This window comes from Asterias amurensis, chromosome 17 (assembly GCF_032118995.1).
Source record: "Asterias amurensis chromosome 17, ASM3211899v1".
NCBI classification, from domain to species: Eukaryota; Metazoa; Echinodermata; class Asteroidea; order Forcipulatida; family Asteriidae; genus Asterias; species Asterias amurensis.
Window position 1 is genome coordinate 17557570 of NC_092664.1, and position 26344 is coordinate 17583913.

The 26344-nt window shown below is 38.2% G+C and overlaps 1 protein-coding gene across 3 annotated transcripts; it reads right to left on the bottom strand.

Moving 5' to 3' along the window:
- Positions 1 to 482: 482 nt before the first annotated feature.
- Positions 483 to 25625, bottom strand: LOC139949705 (proton-coupled zinc antiporter SLC30A2-like). Of its 3 annotated transcripts, XM_071948194.1 has the most exons (9): positions 25335 to 25623; positions 23298 to 23444; positions 11861 to 12070; positions 10990 to 11136; positions 7373 to 7526; positions 6410 to 6593; positions 3521 to 3626; positions 2930 to 3064; positions 483 to 2402 (listed from the first exon to the last, which is right to left on the bottom strand). In XM_071948194.1, exons 3-9 carry the CDS (start codon positions 12054 to 12056, stop codon positions 2239 to 2241), a joined length of 1086 nt encoding a protein of 361 aa, XP_071804295.1. In that variant the 5' UTR covers positions 12057 to 12070; positions 23298 to 23444; positions 25335 to 25623; the 3' UTR covers positions 483 to 2238. The 3 variants fall into 3 exon arrangements, with proteins under 3 accessions (XP_071804295.1, XP_071804294.1, XP_071804296.1); XM_071948193.1 differs by lacking the exon at positions 23298 to 23444 and having other exon boundaries at positions 25335 to 25625; XM_071948195.1 differs by lacking the exons at positions 23298 to 23444; positions 25335 to 25623 and adding an exon at positions 15967 to 15986.
- Positions 25626 to 26344: the final 719 nt, after the last annotated feature.

Sequence of the window (26344 nt, forward strand, 5' to 3'; positions counted from 1 at the left end):
AGGGCGCCCTCACAGCTTGAGCTTATGAAGGTTATTCATGGCACAATGTTTCTAACTTTTCTATTAATTTACCTCTGAACAATTCGTCGTGATGACGTTATTGCATCGTGCCGGGGTGTTCTATAGGGAATTATGACCGCTAGAGAATCTGTCCCTCATGCGAAATTAAGGCAGGTTGGTTCTAAAGATGCCGCTGTACCAGTGTGCATGCGGCTCTGATACATAACCGATTCGGGTGGGGCAGGGGGAGGGGGTGGGGGCACACACATCATAGGGAAATCTGTCTCCCGGAGATGCTGTCCTCCATTATGGGAAATTAACATGTGCTTAAAAGAGGTCGGTCCAACAGAGGTTGCTATCAGCTGAAGATAATACACAGTTTGGCTTACGGGTTGGGGGGGGGGCACTGGCCTCATTTTACAGCAGAAACAAGAAAATACTTCGATACATATCAATGTTTTTTATACAAAACTTTATGTACTCAAGAAGTCAAGCTACTGTCAGTGGAATGGAACCATTAATGCGTATGTATACGCGCCTTTAACATTATCAAAGCGCTTCACAGAAACCTAGAACAAAAACAACTTTAACAAACATTAACAAAAACATGATATTCGTGCTTTGATACTTCTAAATGTTTAACCATTACTAAGTCAATGGTCTTGTCTCGTATTTCAATGTTTCGTTGGCACACCCCCTGAAATAGGCCTTGCCAGACCATTTATCCAGCCTTCCAAACGCCAAGCACAGCCATGTTTATTGGTTTATTTCATTAAAAAAAAAACATTAAAAAAGGAATGTACAGTATAATTTGACAACTGATGTGTTGAATTGCACATGTTCAATAATTAAAAGTAGCTAAAATGTTAAACAGGTTAAACACACAATTAAAAACAAACACACCCAACAATCATCCAACACTAAACAAAATAGAATGAGATTTAACAAAGTATCTGATCACCAGTTTTGGCATTAACATACAGTGTAGTCCATATCTTCCCAATAAATGTATTGCATATGACGTCATGACCGCCATCTTTGATGAAAAACAACGGAACACTATACGCATGTACGCGCAGAGCGAAAAGTGACGTGGACGTCAGAAAATTGCTTTTAGCATACGTGAAGTTACAGGGTCCCACGTCATGGTACATACGTACAGACATCGTATTACGCGAACATGAAATAAGCCCAAAGTGGTGACGTCACCTAGACGTTCACGTACTTGATCGCGTAGCGTACAGCTAAACCTCCCTCTAGCCTTCACGCATGCACGTTTCAGAAATGACGGACAATGGCCCCTTGCGTGTATGACGCAATCGAGTCAAACAATGGACGGGAGGCACCAACTCTCGGCCCTCAATTGGGGGAGGGGGGGGGGTCTTGTGACCTATATATATACACACAACGGGTCTATTAATGGTACTTCATTATGGTTGGACCAGCTCCTAATGAGAATTTTCAGCCATAGGCCTCCCAGCTTTCAAGAGAATCAACAGACAAGAAAAGTTTAAACGGGAACAAATCCGTTTACAGCATTCACTTTTGAGCACTAACATCTTTTGATAAAGGACCTATGTGTTTCATGCAGCTACACATTTAAGCTTCAAGATATGTGAAGCTCGGGGAATTTAAAACACTCTTTTAACTTAAAAGTTGCGTGTAGTAAGTCGAAAGAGTATTGAGGCATCGTGCAGATTTTTGTTTTAAAGGGAAGGTACACGTTTGGTTATTGTCAAAATTTGTGTGCCTTCAAATAGGAATAAAAGACTTCTAGCTATAGCTCTTCAATGCTCGTTACAAAGTCAGTTTCTAAGTTAATAATTGTTTTGAGTAATTACCAAACGTGTACCTTCGCTTTGTACGACGCGTCGTACAAAGCGAAGGTACACGTTTGGTAATTACTCAAAACAAGTTTATAACGAACCGTCGCGATGGTTCGTTATAAACTTTTGTGCAGGCCTAACACTTTTTCAGAATTTCAATCTTAACATTTATCGAGTGAGATGAGGGTCTCGAAGAAGAAGGTAAATAATTAAATATGGTTTAACTTTTTAAAAATTTAAGGAAATACTTTTATTCATGTAGCATTTTGTTAATTTGGAACAACGATTTAAAGTTTTTTCTTCTTCTCATATTCCCTTTTTATTAATGGAGAAAGACTAAAATTACAAAGTAACATGATGCTGGTTATTTAATAAAAGCCAAGCAAGATTCTCTTGAGGGCACTGTCTCTGTTTAGTCTGATGGGTTTGGTGTTCTGGCGCATACAAATGCCATTCCGTCATCACTGTACTCTATTTGAATGGTTGAGTTGAGCACTCCGAACGTTGTCTCAATGATGTGACGCGCTTCTTTCAATATCCCACGTGCGTTAACTGGTGCCCCGTCGTAAAGAGTGGCTGAAACAGTAACACAAGAAAAACAAATTATTTAACCTTCAAACATTATAAATGCGTGATCTGCAAGAGAAAACGAACAGAACTGTTGGTTTTAATCTTTATACACCGATGTGTGGTCCTCCTTTGTCGACTTCTGTGAAAACAAATCACATTGCACTCGGGTGGGATTCGAACCTCGACCGTTGCAGTGCCTACCAACTAGACCACCGAGATTGTCCGGTAGTTAACAACTGAAGGTAGTTCCGATAGCCCCTTTATTGGCGGTAGCCGAATAGCTTGTCACCTGTTCAATTAGTGAAAACCTACACTGCACTACATTATTGTCAGCAATCAGCACTCATTTTGTTTTCTTCCCTTCAAAAGACTTATTTTAAAAACTATTGTAGTATGAATGCCAAGTCGACCTAGCTTGTGGCTTCCCATCCAACAAACAAATGTTTGTAACATAAAAGAACAAACGGCAGTTATCACAAATCAGTACACATTCTTTTGTTAATTACTGACTAAATTAATAAAAAACATTTTACCAATGACAAGATGTGCACTCATGACATTTACTCCAGTTGTCAGCGCCCAAATCCGCAATGAATGAACGCCCTCAACGCCATCTATTTCGACCAATTGGCGACGAACATCAGAGTAATCAAGAGAAGACGGCTTAGCTATTTATTAAGAGAAAGAAAATTAATCAACCAGTTACAGTTGATGACGTTTTGTCACAATTGGTGTTTTCGACCGGTGCTACGTTGTGTTAACCTCACAACCTGAACCCATGCCGATAGCGGACAGAACTACGAATGAAGTCGATCGCTTTAATAGAATCACCAACAGAGGGGGGAGGGGGGGGGGGAGGGGGGGGGGGGGGGGCAAGATCCCTAACCCTGCTCACAATCCCCCCTTCCCTCCAAACACTTGCACTCCACTCCACCCCACCCGTACCAGGAGCAAAACATATATAATCTGGATATACCACTTATCTCATTGCACTTTGAGTGAAAAACTATTGGATGTATAAGCTTGCAAAGAAACTGTATGTGTTTAAGGCTTATGATCTGACTTCCAGCTATTGTTTCTGTGGAATTTGGAAACATTCTGTATGGCTCCCTCTGGCGACCTACCTTCCATAAGAACCATTATGATGTCACGAAACAATCTGCATGTTGTCAGAAACACAAGAACGCTGAATACTATGGTTAAGATTGGATCAATGATGGTCAAATCTGGCTGTAAATGAAGGCAACATTAATTTGTTAATTCACAATTAAGTCTGTATTAACAATACACAAAACTTACTCATACCCCCCACCCCCCCCCCCCCCCCACCCACCTCACAACGAACTCGTTTTCACTATTATACGTTACGGAAAATGTAGTCTTGGTGCAAGCCGTTGTGATCCATACTATCTCACTCAACTATCGCCCTCGATCGCCGCGCATATTATTACTATCGTCTTGCAACAAGACTACATTCAGAACGTAGTGAGAACGAGTTCGGTTTGATGGACATTTTTATAATAATTATACTAACACAATCATGGTTTACGCTTTTGGTGTAAAGTCAAAAACTACTCGTGCAAAACGTTGTTTCCCAAGAATGGTTCTAGGAATTTATCACTAAAATGTGAAGATGGATTGGTTGTTTGTTTAAGTTTAAACATGGAGAAATAAAGAACAACATGATTGAGCAAGTTCGGATGGTGACTATAGACTTGACTATAGACTAGACTCCTCCATGACTAGACTAACCAGTAACCATAGAGCACAGCAGATTGACTATCGAACCATGCACTTGAGCATGATCGATATGGTCAATTCGAAAGCTATACGTCACATTTACGTATGGGTATGTTCAGACAGCGTACTAACTTAGACCCGAACCGGTCTAACTTTTACGAGCAGCGGGGGGTGGTCGTAAAAATAAAAACCCATTGCGTTCAGACAGCACAGAGTTAAACCCGATCCGGTTTATCTTCGGTTTTAAGAGGTCAAAGTAGACGCGACCCCGTTGCTCTAACATCCGGTTTTATTCATCAGATTCACGCACCGAGTATGCCGAGATACCGAGTGCCCCATGCCCTGGATGATCAGACAGGGCACAATTATTGGATACAAATGGCTCAATCGAACGCGGTAACAGTTTTACCGTTAGGAGGATATGGGCACTTAAAACAAACATGAACACGACTCGAAATTATTTTTTTAAACAAACAAAATATTGATACAAACCGCCGAGAAAACTCACCAAAATATTGTCCATATTCCATGAAACAGAACACGTTTCATTTTTGTGTTTTGTTTTATACCACTGTTTCCGATTTAATAAATACTTTTAGTTTGTACTTCAATCGATTGGAAGTTGCGATCTCTCAAAAGCTGGTGCCGCGATTTTTATTCCGATTCGTTCATAAACACAACTACACACGTGCAAGTTACGTAAATACATCTATACTTTGCAGTATTCTCCCAACTTCCCAACAACGTGGTGATATTGCTGGCGTAGGGAATTTCCCCTACACACAGCCTCGCGCCCACTGCAGTTCATTCTCCTAGATTGAAAGTACAGCACGCTAGTAACGGTGACGGCAATAGAAAGGCTCATCCACGGGATCGGTGATGATAACTATGGGATATCAGAGAGTGATCACTATGGGATGGCAGCGCTGTACATGTGAGAAGCATTACAAAATTAGCCTTGCTCAAGGCAGTCGAATTATTCACTCCGAAAAAAGACCGCCGCTGTGTAAAAACCCACCCGTATTCACTGTGCGTAAAACCCACCCGTATTCACTGTGCGTAACATCGCACGACACGATGCCCCCGTACACTATCCGCATGCGGAGGCCGTCAGGTCGCGGCCGACAGCCTTGTAGGATCTGTGTCGAAGCCACTGACCTCATTACTATAATAAGCGAAGAGTTCCCACGGTCAGCTCATTACCATAATGCCCGCGAAAGACGAGACATGTTTACCTCACACACCACCACCACGGACGCATGATAGGGTCCAAAGGTCGTGATAAGGGAAGTGCGTGATTGGACGTCAAAATGAATAATTCATTTGCCTCACATCCTGTGTTGTCTGATAGGTCTGACGAACGATGTAAATATTCATGAGCTGCATACTAGCATATCCTAGAGCCCCCCCCAATTTCGTCCACTATTGGAATTTTTTCAATACAACACATTAAAACGGGAAGATACAGATCCGACAAGGCTGTCGGCCTGACGGCCTCCGCATGCGGTTAATGGTGTACGAGTGCGATGGCTTGTGTGAACAGTATTCGTGCGATGTGACAGTGTATACGGGTGGGTCATTCGGTGTGATCGCACACACCATGCACAGGGTATACGGCGGGTGGGTTTACAGCTGCGTCTTTTCGGAGCGAATAATGCGACTGCCTTGAGCAAGGCTATTACAAAATATGCTTCTTCGCTGCGCTCGTAGTATACGCATGAAAAACAGTTTCAATTTATTGGAGGACACTCAACAAAAAAAGCTTGGAAAATATAATTTTGTTTCAGAATTTAATAAATCATGGGCGTGGGCCTGTGTTAAACTGCATACACCGATGTGATCGAGAGGGTTTCGCCAACTCGGTAAGCGGCAAGAAAGTAATATAAATACTCGGTGCTTTTCAGCATCAGAGGCAACAGAAACCGTATACAAGCACTCCGGGTCCTGGGCGTGTGCATTGAACCACACAATGGGTCGTCCGTTGTGAGTTAAAACCGAATGTCATTCTGTCCACACGCAGTGTTAAAAGATAAACCCGAACCGGTTTAGACTTAGACCGCCTCGCTGGACGGTTTAAGTTTTGGGGTTTAAACCCGATCCGGTCTAACTTTATTTGCGTTCACACGCACAAAAGTTAAACCCGAACCGGTCTAAGTGGACTTAGACCAACTTTAGTACGGCGTGTGAACGACCCCATACTCGCTTACCAAAACTTCCTCATTGTTAGTTTCAAAGAGAAAAAGAAATCAGTTAAAATGTCTTGTTTTATTTACCCTGAAATAAATAACAATTGCTCCAATAAGAATACTGAGACTCTGAATGATGTCACCGATGACGTGAAGAGTTGCTGCTCGAAGATTAACATTCTCATGATCATGATCATGTGCACCAATAACGGGTAAACTAGGGGAGCAGGGATTGTTTTCATCACAACGTAAATGCAGCACTAAACCCAAGCTGTGGAAATAAAAGTGATTTATTTGTCGTTATACTTTATACATGATAATCTCGATTCAGTAATAAATGCCAATTAACTCGGTGTACCACATAACAATACGCTTTGCGGTGCCAGATGCTCTTTTAATAAATAAATTGCTTAAATTTGTAACCATTGGTACTGAGCATGTGTAGTTTTCTTAAGCATAATCTGGTTATATTAAGTGACGTTTTGTGTGCTATTAGCTTTCTTATTATAAAGCATTGTTGTTGGACGTCAAATTGTTCGTTATGTTTTAGCCATCTAAAGCCCATCTGAATAGTACATTTTTACAATAATATGTTCTTTTATAAATTTATCTGTTTTATTTAGTCTATTATTTCTTTATATCATGTTCCAATCTCAAGTTTGGATTGCATTGCTAGGGAAGTACTCTTTTGTTAATCCTGGCCAGCTTGAAATGGGTTGTCTCTGTCCCTAATTGTAGTTCCCTGCTTTTCCCTCCCTCACCATGTCTTTCTATTCTCTCCTAATCTACCCTACTCTCTCATCTATTCTTCACATTTTTCTTGTTGTATCCAAACCTTATGTCAGTCTTCTTCATAAAGGTCCAGTGCTTTAGTTGCCATTACTAAGCATGTATGCCTTCATGTAGTTCTGTTCAACATATTTTATGTTATATTTTTTTCCTATTACTATTTTCTTATTTGCAATTACATGTATTGTTATTGTTTTTTGTGAGATGGCCGAATAAATAAACAATAATATAGGTTTGATAAGAAATGAACAGTTGACTTACATGATGTTGACACCTAGAGCAATTGATGCTGTAATGATCATAATGTCGGCATCTATCTCAAGATGTTCACTCATCGACCGTTTGATGCCCAAGAAAATGAGTACACCCGTCAGTACCCATATAAGAAGCACGGAGAAAAGGGCGCCAATGATTTCTGTAACAAAATAATAATTATCAACATAAACCACAAGGGAAACTGACTGGGTAAATTTTGAAATGATTTTTGGGGTTGAACAAAGAATTGACTAGAGTGGGATTCGAACCAACGACCTCCGGCACGTTAATCCGGATGTCGTTGGTTCGAATCCCACTCTAGTCAATTCTTTGTTCAACCCCAAAAATCAAAATAATAATTAGTATTGAACAGTCGTTGAAAATATATGAAAAGATATCGCCAAGAAATTAAAATTCAAATTCTCTGTATTTTTAAAAAAATTGAATTGATGATTTTTGCCTATTATACCCATCAGTGCTTTCGTGAGTCCAAATCCAGTTGAGCTATTTTATTATTATAAAGTATATTGAACTTCTGAGTGTAATAAAAAAGTATTTCACCTTGAGTTATTAGCTTATTTTGATTGTTACTTGTCTAGATTAATGGCTTAGTCTTCGTGTAATAAATGATACGCGTTGTCTCTATTGCATGATTGTAGTATTTCACACATCAGGGAACTTGACTGTTGAAGTTTTTCATTACGTATAGAGATGTGTAGAAAGGATACAAGGATACAAATCATCTTTATAAGTTGAGAAACGGTTTTTTTCACAATCGATATTCGTCTAGGGTTTTATATTTGGGAATCATTGAACCGTGAGGCAAACATAATATGAAATGGTGCATTGTAGAGGAAAGACACCAGTACTTTAAGAGACAAACATAATATGAAATGGTGCATTGTAGAGGAAAGACACCCAGTACTTTAAGAGGCAAACATAATATGAAATGGTGCATTGTAGAGAAAAGACACCCAGTACTTTAAGAGACAAACATAATATGAAATGGTGCGTTGTAGAGGAAAGAAACCCAGTACTTTAAGAGACAAACATAATATGAAATGGTGCATTGTAGAGGAAAGACACCCAGTACTTTAAGAGGCAAACATAATATGAAATGGTGAATTGTAGAGGAAAGACACCCAGTACTTTAAGAGACAAACATAATATGAAATGGTGCATTGTAGAGGAAAGACACCCAGTAGTTCAAGAGACAAACATAATATGAAATGGTGCATTGTAGAGGAAAGACACCCAGTACTTTAAGAGACAAACATAATATGAAATGGTGAATTGTAGAGGAAAGACACCCAGTAGTTCAAGAGACAAACATAATATGAAATGGTGCGTTGTAGAGGAAAGACACCCAGTACTTTAAAGGAACACGTTGCCTTGGATCGGACGAGTTGGTCAAAACAAAAGCGTTTGTAACCGTTTTTTATAAAATGCATATGGTTGGAAAGATGTTTTAAAAGTAGAATACAATGATCCACACAAGTTTGCCTCGAAATTGCGTGGTTTTCCTTCTACTGTGCGAACTAACATGGTCGGCCATTTATGGGAGTCAAAATTTTGACCCCCATAAATGGCCGACGTGTTAGTCGACGAGGTAAAAGGAAAACCACGCAATTTCGAGGCATGTTTGTGTGGATCATTGTATTCTACTTTTACAACATCTTTCTACCCATATGCATTTTATAAAAAACGGTTACAAACGCTTTTCAAAGACCAACTCGACCGATCCAAGGCAACGTGTTCCTTTAAGAGACAAACATAATATGAAATGGTGAATTGTAGAGGAAAGACACCCAGTAGTTCAAGAGACAAACATAATATGAAATGGTGCATTGTAGAGGAAAGACACCCAGTACTTTAAGAGACAAACATAATATGAAATGGTGCGTTGTAGAGGAAAGACACCCAGTAGTTAAAGAGACAAACATAATATGAAATGGTGCGTTGTAGAGGAAAGACACCCAGTAAGTAAAGAGACAAACATAATATGAAATGGTGAATTGTAGAGGAAAGACACCCAGTACTTTAAGAGACAAACATAATATGAAATGGTGCGTTGTAGAGGAAAGACACCCAGTAGTTAAAGAGACAAACATAATATGAAATGGTGCGTTGTAGAGGAAAGACACCCAGTAGTTAAAGAGACAAACATAATATGAAATGGTGAATTGTAGAGGAAAGACACCCAGTACTTTAAGAGACAAACATAATATGAAATGGTGCGTTGTAGAGAAAAGACACCCAGTACTTTAAGAGACAAACATAATATGAAATGGTGCGTTGTAGAGGAAAGACACCCAGTACTTTAAGAGACAAACATAATATGAAATGGTGCATTGTAGAGGAAAGACACCCAGTACTTTAAGAGACAAACATAATATGAAATGGTGAATTGTAGAGGAAAGACACCCAGTAGTTCAAGAGACAATTATAATATGAAATGGTGCATTGTAGAGGAAAGACACCCAGTACTTTAAGAGGCAAACATAATATGAAATGGTGAATTGTAGAGGAAAGACACCCAGTACTTTAAGAGGCAAACATAATATGAAATGGTGAATTGTAGAGGAAAGACACCCAGTACTTTAAGAGGCAAACATGATATGAAATGGTGCGTTGTAGAGGAAAGACACCCAGTACTTTAAGAGACAAACATAATATGAAATGGTGCATTGTAGAGGAAAGACACCCAGTACTTTAAGAGACAAACATAATATGAAATGGTGCATTGTATAGAGGAAAGACATCCAGTACTTTAAGAGGCAAACATAACATGAAATGGTGCATTGTAGAGGAAAGACACCCAGTACTTTAAGAGACAAACATAATATGAAATGGTGAATTGTAGAGGAAAGACACCCAGTAGTTCAAGAGACAAACATAATATGAAATGGTGCATTGTAGAGGAAAGACCCAGTACTTTAAGAGACAAACATAATATGAAATGGTGCATTGTAGAGGAAAGACACCCAGTACTTTAAGAGGCAAACATAATATGAAATGGTGAATTGTAGAGGAAAGACACCCAGTACTTTAAGTTCAAGCCCACACACTCAATGATATTCGAGAGATCGTCCTTCATCCATGGAGGTAACATCTACACTTTATAGTTTACTCTCAGACAGACTTGAACTATTTCCCACATAGTTTCAACATTTTGATTTATCAATAATAGTTAACACTTATTTGTTTATCTATAATTTGGTCACATTTTATAACTTATTTGCAAAATATATAGGCCTACTTTATACTGTTTGCAACATAATCGAGTACAATGTCAGTTTGCTCCGTTGTTTTTACTAAAGTGAATGTTTTTTACAGGGAAATGTTTTTGTAAGTTGAAAGATAGCATGTTTTTAGCTGGTTGCACATCATGTTATCTTTTCAGTTTGGAGAGACAGTAATTTTCAAGTTGAACTATAGTTACTTTAGTTAAAAACGAATCGACATTATCTATTAGTTCAACTTGAAAATAACTGTCTTTCAAAACTAAAAAGATCACATGATTTGCAACAAAACACATGCTATCTGAAAACATGTTGAAATGAAGTGTAGATTCATACAAATCCACAGTTGAGTGACGTCACACGTACTTTCATTGGACTTACCTGCTCTGTACCAGCCATGAGTCAGCTTCTTACTCGGTTTCTTCCTTGCTAAGCAAATAGCAAGAAGTGCAACGACAAATGAAACAAAGTCCGTCATCATATGAGCAGCATCAGTCATTACTGCAAGACTACCAGCGATATAACCTCCTGCTCGGGAAACAACAACAACAACAACAACATTGTCGGATGGTTTATAAATGGAGTGTTGTGAACGAGCAGCTTACCGGGCTCAAGTTCAGAGCCCACCATAGAGCTTCTTAAGCAGATCATACTGCTCAACAACTCACTGACAAGCAGAACTGAGCAGGATACCAATCACAAAATGGTACATAATGTGACATGGTAGGTCTGGTAACCTTATTTTAGTAAGCATAATTTTGTTGTGCTTAGCGTATGTGCCTAAGCAGCTCTATGAAGTTGTGCCAAGTTTTATCGCCAGCATGCAAAGTGTATGGTTCGAATCCCGGTCGTGCCACGTATGAACCTGGGTAACACATCAAAATAACCTTAACTTCGAATGGGACGTAAAGCTGTAGGTTCCGTGTGTTATACGCTCGTAAAAGAACACATAATTTCAGACCCGGGCTCTGATTGTTGTTCATGCATGGTTCTCAAAAGTTTCCCAAATCTACTTTAATATATTAGTGCATGTGTCTATAGGCTAATCTAGACACATTGGTGAATCTATTATACCACCAAGAAAATTAGCTGGATTGTTATTTTGCAGCCAAGCATGCTATAATAGTCCTGTTGAAATTGTGAGAAATAAGAGTTAATATGGAAACATTAGGCCTACTTCTGACCCGGCGTACATTACCGAGAACAATTGCCCATTTTGTCGTGTTTTTGATTGATTGATTTATTTGCGTACCTGTTATTTCAGCGATCATAACTACGAAACATAATGCTGCAGCAATCAAAAGTCGCCTTCTAGTGTGTAGAAGCATCTCATGACGTGTCATATGAGCGTAATCTTCACGCGATGTCCCATCTATGCTACCGTAGCCCGGTTCTTGGTCTGGTGCCGATGCCATAAGCATTTCATCTTTGCCTTTCTTGGCGCCCATGGCGTCACAGCTGTCTGTAATCAACAAGATGTTTAAATTATAATTCTAAATATAAAACAATATTTGAAATGCTGTGCAAGTTTTCAATCATGCTTTATTTTGCCTTATACTGAAATAGATGAGAAAATAAAATTTGCTGTTGCAAACAACTTACCAACCAAATGGACCGATGGTATAAATGCAAAAAATAGTTAATGGTCTGACGTTTCGACCCTAAATGAGAACACAACAAACATGAACAGGTAACTAAGTGAAACATAAGCAGTGATGTGGAAATACATTATGTATTTATATATATATAAACTGTACGCAGGAACACTGGAACAGTATTAGCGAGTGAACGCTGAATAAAATTAATATCCTATCAGTCTATAATACAGAGTTCTCCCGGACAAACGATGACCACGTCACGAAGCCGTATGATACTGTAGGTGGAACATGAATACATGATGAATGAAAGTATATAGAAATAAGCAAGGGGTAAACCATGAATAGGGGACAAGGGGGGGGGGTAAAGGAAGGGGACTCTGGCTTGACCACAAGAAGATGGAAACACAAAGGACAATATCAAGGGTGGGAAGAGGTGGGGGAAAAAGTAATTAATTAAGGCGCGGGCTAAAAGAGGGATATCTGTGGGGGAAAGGGAGACGGCAAAACAAAAGGTTTATTAGCCGTTTCCTTCTTGGATGTTCAGATCATGGGTTGAATGGTCCGAAGGCGTCTAATCCAGAGTGGCATAGAAACGCCTCTTGAGTGTAGTTCTTGTTTCACCTATATATTGAACACCACAGACTCTGCAAGATATGAGATAAATGAGATTAGTGGTGGTGCAGGTGACATGACCCCTTGTGGTACCACCGTTAATGCTGGTGAGGGAGTCCGATTCCCTCATGTGTTGTCTACAGACGATGCATTTGGTCATGTTGGAAAACCTTAAAGTCACCTGGAACTAGTGTTTTGTCAAAATAAAGCTTTTGTCACTAAAATATGTGTTTTGATGAGTGGAATATGAATAAAAAACTAACTAAGGTTTAAAAAAAAAAATTATTTCCCATGTTATTTACAAATTTGAAAATAAGCCCGACCCGAGAGGGCACTGTTCGTGACGTCAATCGAGGTGCGATGAATCGCATGCAGTGCCAACACAAGATAGTCACGCTTGGCGCAAGCTAAAACATATTCCCTAAAAGTTGAAACAATACCTGATTTGTTTCAAGTCAGGCAAAATGCTCCTTTAGGTTCGTTACGTCTTTCAGTCAGGTACCTTCTTCGACTTCCCCACTAGCTGGAAAAATTGTTGGGATGGCGTCATGCTTTAGACAAGAACTTTTCTCTTCATGTAACAATGTGCAGTGTGTTCCGGATTCTCGAAGCACGACGGCTAGAAGTGTTTGCTACACAGCGCTGGAAAAGACGTCGGACCAAACCATCTTGCAAACTGACCCCATCTGTAGTTGTTTTGCTGCATCCAGCAGCAATACACCTGGTCGACATTGCCGGAAAAATGCAAGAAAAAAACCCTTTTTCGAAACGTACAAACTCACGACTAGGACTTGAATGTACTTGCACGTACGTTCGTTCGATGTTCGATCGAGGCAAAGTCTGCCTCCATTGACGTCACAAAAGGGGTAGGCGGAGTCAGCCCCACACAACTTTATTAATTTTTTCAAACATATAAGAACAATTACTCAAACAATTATTTTATTGTTCAGAAACATATACTCAAATGTTTGAAGAAAAAAATTATATTTCCAGGTGAATTTAAAGTTCCCTGTGGTCGAGGGGGATTAAACATTATCATAAATGGGAGGGACTTCTGCTCGGACAATGAGATCCCTGAGACTTGGTGGGCGTCTGTTATTTCTACATCCATGGTTATAGGCAGCTATGGGTTCTTCCTGCACAGCACGTTGAAGTCAATCTGATGTGTGAAGAATATGATGGTTAAAACTGGTTATTTTTATTTTAAACTAAAATAGTTACAAAATGTGGCTGAACTTTACTTGTGAACAAGTCGTTAATGGTTTGTCGCGGTGATAATCGAGGCGTGGTGCCTGCATGGAAAATATTCTATTGAGTTTTTTGGGCTTGTCTTTCTGTACAGTATTTCTATCTTGTGTTCTATTGGTTTATCTTTTGTCTCTGCCCCTGTTGTTGTATGTAGATATTTTGACATGTTCTTGCTGTATTTTTATCCAATTAAAGGGACACACCGGCTCACCGTTTACGCAATTTAGGGGTGTAGAATCATGAATAATGTTTTTATAGATGGTTGCTGTAAAAAAAATCATCAAAATGTCACGAATTTAGCGAAAAATGATTTTAAAAAACCAAAGCGGCCATAACAAGCTTCCGTTACACGGACTCTTTGAATGTGAATCTTACGTTAGATTTTTCACCATTATTTACATTTTGTAGCGATAATTTGAATACATGATCTTTTTCGTCAATTATTCGTAAATAATTTTGTAAAAAAAAAGATTTAAATTTGGTTAAGTAAGTTACTTTTAGACGGCTGAAAGTAAAACTAGCCCGGAAGGTCACGTGATTGTTTGTACCACTTTTTGGTTAGAACAATCACGCGACCTGCGTTTTTGTCTTAAAATGCTCAAAAACGGCTAAATTTGATGATTTTTTTTAAGGACTGTTCTTCTTCATTCCTGGAAGACCGTTGAAGTCATATCTTAGTCTATTTTGTAGCCAAAATAGCCCAATTCGGCCGGTGTGTCCCTTTAAGTTTCAATAAATCAATCAATCAGTCTCGGCAATCGAATACACTGCTCTCGCGAGATACTTCTCTCGCGCGAAGCTGTGCTGTCGACTACTCCCCGTCTGCACAGCGCGAGAGCGGTAGTCGCGACAGACATCTAACGACTTGTCCACAAGTCTATGGCTGGAGTAACTTTCATAAGACTCTTCCTCTGTACACATATACACTGCAGTATAATACGAAAGTGTAAGGCCGCCAGGGCTAATATTGATATACCAAAAGTTTGTCTATAGGAAGAAAACCATTGTCTTAAAAAGTCTCTTTCCTTAAATTTCTGCTACACTCTTAAAACCTTCTAGGTCAGAATTAACCCAAATGTTACCGGGGCCTGACAATGGGTCAGCGGGCCTGACCCATTTCAGGGTCAGATATAACCCGGAATCTATATCAAAATATCCATAAATTAGTCACAGTCCCCGGTGACTGAGAATCCGGATCAATTTCAACTCGGGAGTTATTTATACAGAATGTATCTGCAGGTGAGATCACGTTGAAGTTAGTTTGGTCTTCACTTTCTACCGCGCTCTACTCATCCTAGCTGATCTTAATCTAACAGTACACGCATGGATGCTTAAAGTAATTGCCTATCCCTCAGACCAATTGTGTCTTTAGATCACTCAACATATGATTACAATTTAGGAATTAAAAAGCTTTTTAGCAGAGACAAAGTTACTTTCAAATATCTCAATAATTTACGTCATGACTTCAAGAGATGTTCAGACAACTAGGGTTTATTGTTCTGTTACGAAACAGGCTACACATAATATCTCACACCAAAAACAACAACAACAACACGCAGAAAAGTATAAAGAAAGAAAGAAAACATGTGTCAATTTGTTTTCAAGATATACATTCAGGGACACTTTGTTTTAAACGGATATTAATTAATACTAATTAATGTTGGGGTATGGTTACACCGTTTGAAATCTTCATAAAAATTGCTAAAAGTATTTTCGTTTTTGAAATAGCTGAAGGTTACCAGATCGTATCATGAAAATGTATCGAATGTATTAATATGAATAATGGTCTCAACAGAGTAATGTCCTTCTTTTGATCAGCCATGCGTAAATTTCACCTCGGATAATCTTCTATACTAATAATGTTGTGATGTTTATTTTTCAAGCTGTTTTAATTCCTTACCACGTGACTGTATGATTCACCTGGACATGCGCAGCCATCCATTGGTTTTAGTCCGTCTCTTTTATTGCATTCTTACTGGAACAGAACGGACATCCAGGGGTTGGTTTCACAAAGAGTTATAAGTCTTATCGCGAGTTAGGCTCGTCCTCTAAGACTAGCCATAAGTGTTTTTTAATATCTCATAATGTAGGACTACAGTTCCAAGTTAGGACTAGTTTAAACTCTACTGAAATCAGCCCCGGGCCTATTCGGCCCTTCCATGGCAAAACATTTATTTATAAAAAGAAAATTTCTTGACAATTTGATGAGTGAGCTTTTCCTTATTTTAAAGTTTCCAAGTCATAAACAAGTGTGAGTAGAACATGTCCTATCTCCGCCCCCTTTTATGAAATTTGACCGTCTCATTGAAGGCAGTGGACACTATTGGTAATTGTCAAAGACTAGCCTTCACAGTTTGTGTATCTCAACATATGCATAACATAACACTTTTGAGCCCAATCGGTCATCGAAAATGCGAGATATGAATGGTAAAAATAAAACCTTGTCACACGAAGTTGTATGCGTTTGGATGGTTGATTTCGAGACCTCAAGTTCTAAACCTGAGGTCTCGAAAACAAATACGTGGAAAATTACTTCTTTCTCGAAAACTATGGCACTTCATAGGGAGCCGATTCTCACAATGTTTTATACCATCAACAGCTCCCCGTTACTCGTCACCGAGAAAAGTTTTATACTTATAATTATTTTGAGTAATTTCCAGGTGTCCACTGCCTTTAATTAAATCAAACACCAAACAAAATAGTCAACATTGTGATGAATGGGAAATAAAATAATATTTAGTGCTGTTTTAGATGTGGGTGGAAAACCCCATAAGGAAAACCCACGCAATCAGTTAGGGACTGAAAAACCCAATCAATATGCAAGGCTCCGGTATGAGGTAGGATTCGAACCGGGGTCCTGGAGGTGGAAGGCAGGGAAATAAACTACTGGACAATCATTCGCCAAATAAACACAACCAAAAAATGATTATGTTTTGCCAGGCATCTAGATCACAATTCATACACGTCGTGTTTATGCAAATTTTGATTTTAAAGCTGCAGTTATTTGCCGGGTCTTTATATTGTTATAATTCTCGTCTTAAAGGAACACGTTGCCTTGGATCGGACGAGTTGGTCTATAAAAAGCGTTTGTAACCGTTTGTTATGAAATGCATATGGTTAGAAAGATGTTTTAAAAGTGAATATAATTATCAACACAAGTATCACTCAACATTTTACGGTTTCATTGTATACGTTTCGAACTAACACGACGTAAATTTGACTCCCATAAATGGCCGACAGTGTTAGTCGACGAGGTAAAAAGAAAACTACGCAATTTCGAGGCATATTTGTGTAGATCATTGTGTTCTACTTTTACAACATCTTTCTAACCACAAATTTTATAACAAACGGTTACAGAACGCTTTTCAAGGACCAACTCGACCGATCCAAGGCAACGTGTTCCTTTAAATTGCTAGATCATATTAGTTTATTTTCGTCTTAAATTGCTAGTTCATGCAAAATGTGAACACGGCAAGTACAGCTGTACGGCAGTGAACGTCAATAGACCATGTTACCTTTGTTTACAGTAAGTGTGACCTTATAAATTCGTTGGCTGTTCTGGCAGGCAAGATACTGCACTGGTCATATAGGAAAGTTAACATTTTGCGTCATGTTTTCCACATAAATCCAAAAATAATTATTAAAGTAAAAGCTGTACAAGTTTTGAGATGTGCCCCTTTCATCATATCGAAAATTTACAAGTTAGACAGTGCAATCTCCATAAAATAACATGTATATTCTCGATATCGAGAATTGATAACTGTTTTAATAATATTTCAAGGGAAGTCTTTCACCATTACCTTCTGTAAACCACGTAAGTTATTTGTAAAACAGTGTACTTTTAATGTTTGTTCTGTTCAGAAAGTTTCCAATGGCTTTAAAGGGAAACTCAAATGAAGAAAATATATTGTTGTTGCAAAGTTGACATTTTTTAAACCCCTGTTTGCTATGTTTACAAACATCAATTGCTCTTTATTTTGCCGTTCAATTTATTACTGATACTTGCTCAATTATTTATCACGAGTACGTTGAGAAGTCTTTAGTTGTTTCCCCATATAATTTAAACCAAAAAGGCATATCATCAATAACATTGCCCTATTGTTCTTCTAAACTACAGCACATCGTACTATAATACTGGGAGTAATCCGCCATTTTTGTACAGTCATCTGTAACCACCTGTTTTATCCGCATCGTCATTATCATGTCGGAGTCATCCATTTTGAAAAAATAAATATATAAATTGACTATATTATTATAGTACAGTCACTCAATGCGTCAACTCGAGTCACCTTTACATGACAAAGTCAAGATGACAATGAGATGAAAATTTAATTGTTCCAGTCCATCAAGGTCGTCATAAATTAACTGATCAATTATTGGTATTAACGAGACTTACAATACAACTCCATTCATTGTGAGTGTTGCCCATTAATTATGTCAAAAAGACTTACCGGTGAGTATAGGTGCTGTCATTTTTAACATCGACTGTTTCCGTTTTGACGTTTAGAAATGGACAGTTTCTCAATTGTATTTAGAATATTAACATTTCGTAATATGAGTGCTTCACACAATAACGTTATGCCCCAATAAGAGAGGCTTGATTTAAAGTTTTATCATCTATAAGGCCAAGTGCAAAAAACACCAGTTGATCGTCCGGCTTTTCTAAAAATGGGAGGATGGGGGAATTTTTTTGTTTTAATTCTTCTTTCAAAGATGTCCGCCAAGTATTCTAATTATAACTGGCCACCAATTCTTCAGTTTAAGTTCACCGCTTACTTTTAGTTACAAGTTCTTAAAGTAATTTTATGAGAGAAACATGTAGGCCTACACTAAAACAACTGTGTTGTTGAAGAAGAAAATAGTGTAAAATAAGAAATAATAATAAAAAGGTTGTGGCATCAAAAAAAGGATGAGGGAGGGGACGATCAACTGGTATTTTTTGTATTTTATTAGGCAAAGTAATTATTTTAAAGGTTGTAAAAAATAATGATACGATTAGTAACATTCCGGTGTTTTTTAAAGTATTTTTTAAGAAAGGGATTACAGACTTTGAGGTGAAGTGAGCTTGTGACCTAATAATAATCATGCATTTATAATGCGCCATCTATCTAGTACATTACCCTCCCGAGGCGCAGAACAAAAACAAATCATAAGCAACAAAAGATAAATATACACAAAAAATACGTGATATTAAATAAATGAGTTTTCAGCAAGTTTGTAAACAAATAACTACATCATCTAATGGTATCAGATAAAGTGTTCCAAAGCGGAAAGTGCACGATCGCAACACGAAGGAGAAGTTCTGGAGGAATAATTAAAGGGTCTTAGCAAAAGAACGAAGAGTGCGTGACAAGAAGTTTTGCAATGAAAAGAAGTTTAGCCGATTTGAGATTTAAATGCAATTGGTATATTTTGATTTGAATTCGTCGTCAAATGTGAAGTGAAGTTACTACAATAAGTGTAATGATCATGTTTTAAGATTTCGTTAAAACACGAGCGGCAGCATTTTGGAGCCTACAAGTTGTAGTTTGTTGAGCTGGGGTGTTCAGTAACTCCGTACAATAGTGAATTAGCATTGCTAAGGTGAGAAGCGACCAAAGAATACATGATCGATAATAGTTTCATTTGATAAGGTTTTTCTAACGGTAGGCCTTTTTACAGTTCTTGCAAGTAAAAGAAAAGTTGATTGGTATAGATCCTGCTGACATGTTTATCCATGGCAAGGGTGTTATACAATCCATTTAAATTAAAATGCTCAGACGAATAAACAAAAACCATTGTCCTGCTTTCTTTATAAGACACCTGTTCAATGCTATGTATTTGAGTTATAAAGTGACAACTATGGTTGTACAATCACCCAGTGAATAGAGTGACCTATTTTAACGTTACTTCGTTGACCTTGCATTGTTCGTAAAATGTGGTGTCGAGAATTGGGCTGTGTTGTTATATCGAGGTATACAATAGTTTCCAAAAACTGTTTTTATGACGAATCCTGTATATAGAAGTGAACATGGTGTAATGCTGTAATCGATACATGCACTACATGGCAGTTTCTCATGCCAGTCATTTTACATCATTTTAACAATGAGGATTCTGAAGCTTGAAAGACTTACTTGGTAGGCCTATTATTTATCCATGCCGGTAAAAAATAGTGTATTAGTCCATTTTCTTTCCAAAATGATGATCAATGCATATTTCTCTGTCCCCTTTTCCAAAACATGATACTATTTCGAGCATTTTTAACATTGAAGAATAAATATAAAGACCCGAGATCACAAAGTGTTGTCCAGGTCTACCGCAGTACATCACTTCGAATTTTACTACAACATGGTATTAAGACCGCAATGGGTTAACAGCATTGGGTTCGATTTCATCGAAACGGGTCAACTCGTACCCATGTCAACTCTGACCCTAATTCGATTTCATAAAGCTGTTAGCTTAGCACAACTTAATTGATTATCAAATAAAACAATGATGTTATAAGCAGAGACAGGTTTTCAACTAAAACAAAGAGTTTACTGATATTGTTTGGAGCAGACTCCATACTAAGGAAATATTTGACAATCGCTCATATTCGCCGTAGAGCAGTGTCCGACATCCGTCCAAAGTCACTTCGTACATTGAAAAGGTACGAAGTGTCCAGGGTACAAAGTGGCAAAGGTACGAAGTGTCATGACACCTTTAACTTACGCACGCTTTACCAACGTTACCAATGCTTACGAAAATCGACGGCGAATTACCGTCTTCGCAACATTCGCTAAAATTTAGAAAGCGGTTTCTAATTGACCGATCTTCGTAAGATGGAAACAATTTGTGAACGTTCCGAGTTTGCTACCAACGCCTACGAAGACACGGCAAATGTTGCAAAGTTTGAGCGATTGTCCGAATTCCTTTCGTTAGCATATTCGCTGGCATATTCGCCGAATATGAGAGCAACATAATTTGACCGATCTTCGTAAGAAGGTGGAGAATGACGTGTGAACGTACCGAATTTGTTACCAACGCTTACGAAGCCACGGCAAATGTTGCGAAGTTTGAGCGATTGTAGTCGTAAGCACATTCGCTAGCATATTCTCCACAGTATGAGAGTAGCAGTTACATTTATTTCCATACTTCTTGAAAACAGTACAAAGTAATTTTTTAAGGAGTAATCAATTAAAAAAATGCTATTTAACCAGGCAGAGAAAAATACTGTTAAAGATATCACGGATTTTAACATTGCAGAAAACGTATAATGAACTTACTTATGTTATATAGAAGAGTTTGCGGTAACACCATGTAATAACAATCTCTAAATGAGTTGGGGTGGTTCTGAAAAGAACCGTTGGGTAAACCGAACGGTTCTTTTCAGAACCACCCCAACTCATTTAGAGATTGCCCAACGGTTCTTTTCAGAACCACCCCAACTCATTTAGAGATTGTTATTACATGGTGTTACCGCAAACTCTTCTATATCTTATCTCCACCATGCAAAGTTTCAAATCCTATTTACTTATGTTAGATAGGCGCAGCGGTTATGTAATGATCACGCTCTGATTTTCTCAAATCTTACGTGTGTTGGTGTTTCTGATTGGTAAAATATTTCAACTGCTGCCACCTAAAAACTTCCTGTTCACACGGGGGTAACTGTTTGTCTTCTTGAGTAATAGCAAAGATTATAGAGCGCCATTTCAAAGTTTCAAATCCTATTTACTTATGTTAGATAGGCGCAGCGGTTATGTAATGATCACGCTCTGATTTTCTCAAATCTTACGTGTGTTGGTGTTTCTGATTGGTAAAATATTTCAACTGCTGCCACCTAAAAACTTCCTGTTCACACGGGGGTAACTGTTTGTCTTCTTGAGTAATAGCAAAGATTATAGAGCGCCATTTCAGCATGTGAATGTTTTGTTTTCCATTGATAGGAATGGTCATTGTCTGCACTGATCTGCACAGGTCTATTGTTGTATCAAAATAGTTACTTGCCAAAATAGTTACAGATCTCACGCCCCTCCCCCCGTCATAACTCCGACTCTGTGATATTCTTGGCCATTCTTTGATATTTAACGTTTACTTTTTGTACCTTCCTCTTGTAAGTTTCTGTTATGTATTTTGTAGTTTTAGTATTTTTATAATGAATCCAACAGTGTGTGGTTGCAAATAAAATGAACCTTACCTAACCCATGCCTTACCTTACCTCATATACCGTATGAAACATTCATTAATATCTGCCACTGGAATGCCAGATCCATCCGGAATAAAACTACCACATGTTTAGAGTACACATTGGAGCATGACTTGGATGCTGTATTTATTACTGAGACATTTTTTGGTAATAATGATGAGGTTACAATGGGCGAATTAACACCTCCAGGATATTCCTTCCTCAACATATCAAGAGCCACAAGTAATTATGGTGGCTTAGGAGTCATTTTTAGATATGCCTTGAAACTGCAAACTGTATCATCAAATTATAGTGCCACAACATTTGAGCATGCATTCATATCCGACAAACAAAGGAAGGTTATCCCCTAGAATGTTTACTTGTATTCGGCTGTTGTTTGCTTATCCTCAAAATCACATGGAAATTTGGTTGGTAATCCTGTTTTTATCAAGGAAGAAATTTCATGGTAAGAAATTTGTTTGTGTTTAGCAGCTCTTTTAGCAGCTCTATGAAATTGGGCCCAGATCGTCCGATCGTTAGTCCTTTCTAGATTAGACTATGCAAACGCAGTGTTATTTGGATCCCACGCATCTGACATATTACTACGCCTTCAAAAAATACAAAATTGGGCTGCTCCATCATCTTCTGTGCTACCAAGCGAGATCATGCTACGCCATTCATTAAAGAACTCCACTGGCTTACCATCAAAAACAGGATCAAATATCAAAACAGTAAACACATTACCTGGGGATGGTTTGTACACTTGAACGATACTTAACAAAAATATTAGCTCAAAAGATTGTGAATATTAAGCGTCATTTTAATTTGATATTAAAGACATTCTTTGAATACCATCACATTCTGCATTTTGAGAATCGCAATTCTATACTATTATAGTATAAGCAAACACAATTGCCCCACATTACTGCAATTAATGTGGTTTATTAAAGACTCTTGATATTGCAAATTCTCTTGATATCGCAACCAACTCTGTACTTTATAGGGTTATTTTGACCATACCATATACAAAGGATATTTCTATAATGGCTAATCGTAACTTTAAGGCAACTAAATGAAAAAAATCCTACCTGTTTCTATGAGATGCTGTGGAACACTCCAAACAAGAGCGGCTTTAATTACCTCCTAACACAATGCTCTTTGCAAGTTGTTCAGGTTTGCAACCCCTTGAGTCAGGTGGCACTATTTGTAAAATGAAGTCAATTTGTCGCAAACGCCTATCAGTGGAACAAGATCAAGTACATCCTCATTTGCATCAAAATACGCTCATGAATATTCATAATGGTAACACCAACCAATCAAAATGGAGTTGTATGGCTTGGTTTTACACGTTGGTGATGTTTTCGGTTGTATGAATCATTATAGCTGAACTAAACTGTGGATGGTTGATTAGCGTTTAGAATGTATACTCAAGGTTATAGTTAAGCTATAAGGCGTCACTTACAATCCCTCAAGTGATGTCAATTAAGCATATCTTACGAGTATACATTAATGTTCAGTATAATTATACTGAATAACGAGATGGTGTAAATTATTTATAAACAGGAAAGTGGCGACATCTAAAGGAGCATTTTGAAAATATAGTGATGTCGTTTCTGTTGTATGTTTTCCTTCCTTGTGTACTGCTTTGTCTTAGACAAGTCTATATTATGGCAGAAGATATTAGGCAATATAGGTTTAAATAACAAAATAGAGTAGTTTTCCCGATGCTTTATATAGGGAGGAATTACCACTTATTTTAATTTTTGACTTGTTAGTTTATTGAATGTTTTTCTTCTGAACAACACGATGGACTGAAGTAATATTATACCAGTCTTGTAAATCATGTTAAACAGATCCACATATCTATTTCGTTTGTCATTTTTCTAATAATTTGTCCACTGCATAAAAGACTGCTTGAAAATGACGTCAATGGTCACCATATCTGATATAAAACAATGGAAAGTGCACACGGCGCGTACGCGCTGCGCACGACTTAAAAAAGATCATGGTGGCCATTTCAAGCGGTCTATGCAATACCACTAACGGCTTATCAAATTTGACCGAGTGTCTTTATATAATTTACACATTAAAACAGTATTTTGTTGATTAGCAGAAGTACACACAGACGTTCATGTTCACATTTAACATTCAAGGTCAATGTATACAAAGAAAACTCACATTAAAGTTTCGGAATTTTTCATGCATTGAATTAATGATTTGTATTACCAATAGCAAAATGAAAATAATCGGCGGCACTTTACTATTAGTGTAGGGATAAACTTAACAAAAGGTGGTCAAGCTGTAATTTGTTTACGCTTCCCCAGCAACGCCGAAAACCCAATTATGATAATTATGATGTCATACCTAAACAGGTAAAAGAGATATGCAAATGACACTGGAAATTTGACACGGTGCTTGAGCTAGTGCAATTGAAAGAATAAATAATTGATCTTCACAAGGTATTATCCGTTCTACTTGACTAGTTCCGCATTTGTAGCCTCCAAGCAGATACACATCGGGGGCGATTGGCTTAATTTACCGGCAGAGTTAACGAGCTTGTCTATGAGCATTAAAGCAACACAGACTATAGAGCCGCGGTTAGCCGGTATAGATGGGTTTATAGTAATCATGTGATAAGTGGTAGCGGATCTTGTCAATATCGTGGGGCCATTTTGCCACTCGCCCAGTATTGTTAGTGTCGTTTCTTGGGCATAGTGAGCCAACTAAAAAAAAATTATGAAAGGTTACCATGGATACATGTTATCGCTCTTCAATAGTATAGGATATTTATCACTCACATAATTCAAAATGGAAGCCCAAAAAGGATTGTTTCTATGGGAATGTCTATATTCAGTACACCTGGCGGGAATAATAATATAACAACATCCATAACCTTAGTGTACCTTTGTGTCTTATATGACAATATGCTAATCATGTAGAGAGTTTAACACTGAGGTTAGGAGGGGGGTTGAGGGTCAATGAACAAACAAACATCTCCATTTAGATGCAGTCCGGGTAACTGAAACATTAAAAATATAATACTTCATCGGTAGTTGAGTTGAATCATTTATAAAGTGTGTGATTAGAACGCTAGGTCTATTAAAAATGGTCTAAACCATACTCACCGTCATGCACCTTCGATGACCGCAGTTCCGGCCTCGCTATGAGTTTCATGAATGCATGAGAATATGATAGGAAACGTGCTCTGTTCTGCATCCCATAATCTAAAACCCATTATCTGCAACCAATTCTGCCCTGAAATATGAACATCTGAGAGTGCGAGTCTGTGGTGAGTGTATTTGAGAGGCCAGCTGGTATCAGAGAGATCTCAATGACAAGGAGGACACCTCAAGACAACCCCCACAAGTTGCAACGTCACGTCTGTATGAATGACATTATTGGAGAAATTACTTTATCGCATCCTGGCTGATGGTTTCTACCTCAAGCTCCTATTCTAAATTATGTAAATAGAGGCTAACTATATACCATTGCAAGTTTGTGCACCATTGCAAGCTAGTGTTGTGCACCATTGCAAACTGGTGTTTGTGTTGTAAAACAGACCCGCACAAGTTGCTGGTGGGGGGGGGGGGGGGGGGCAGTGACGCAATGAGTACATATAGTTTCCTGCCTATAAAGCGCGTCTGATTGGTTGTAAAAACATAAATCTGAGTAAAACGTTGTATGTAGCAAAGAAACTTTGCTGACTTATGTTGTTTGTTTGTGTGATTGTTTGATGGGGGTGTTGGGTGTTTGTTGGGGTACTTTTTGTTGTCTGTTTGTTTGTGATGTTATCTATTTGTGCGAAAATTCAGTAACTAGATAACAACACTATAGTCACTTTGAAATCAGGGGTTAGCTTGGGGGATTCGAACCCACAAACTTGTAATTGCATGCCCTGCAGTCCAACCCCCTTCTAACGTAGTTACAATTTCATCGTCATCATCATCATCATCATCATCATCATCATCATCATCACCATCATCATCATCATCATCATCATCATCATCATCATCATCATCATCATCATCATCATCATCATCATCATCATCATCATCATCATCATCATCATCATCATCATCGTCATCATCGTCATCATCGTCATCATCATCATCATCATCATCATCATCGTCATCTT

What these genes read in the sequence shown, in the direction of transcription:
- LOC139949705 (XM_071948193.1), bottom strand. Translation starts at nt 25,425, where the DNA reads ATGCAGAACAGAGCACGTTTCCTATCATATTCTCATGCATTCATGAAA. An exon ending in GTCATCGAAGGTGCATGACG is followed by an intron (nt 12,071 to 25,334) that starts GTGAGTATGGTT and finishes TGTTGATTACAG; the next exon opens with ACAGCTGTGACGCCATGGGC. An exon ending in CAATTGTTATTTATTTCAGG is followed by an intron (nt 3,627 to 6,409) that starts GTAAATAAAACA and finishes CTTCATTTACAG; the next exon opens with CCAGATTTGACCATCATTGA.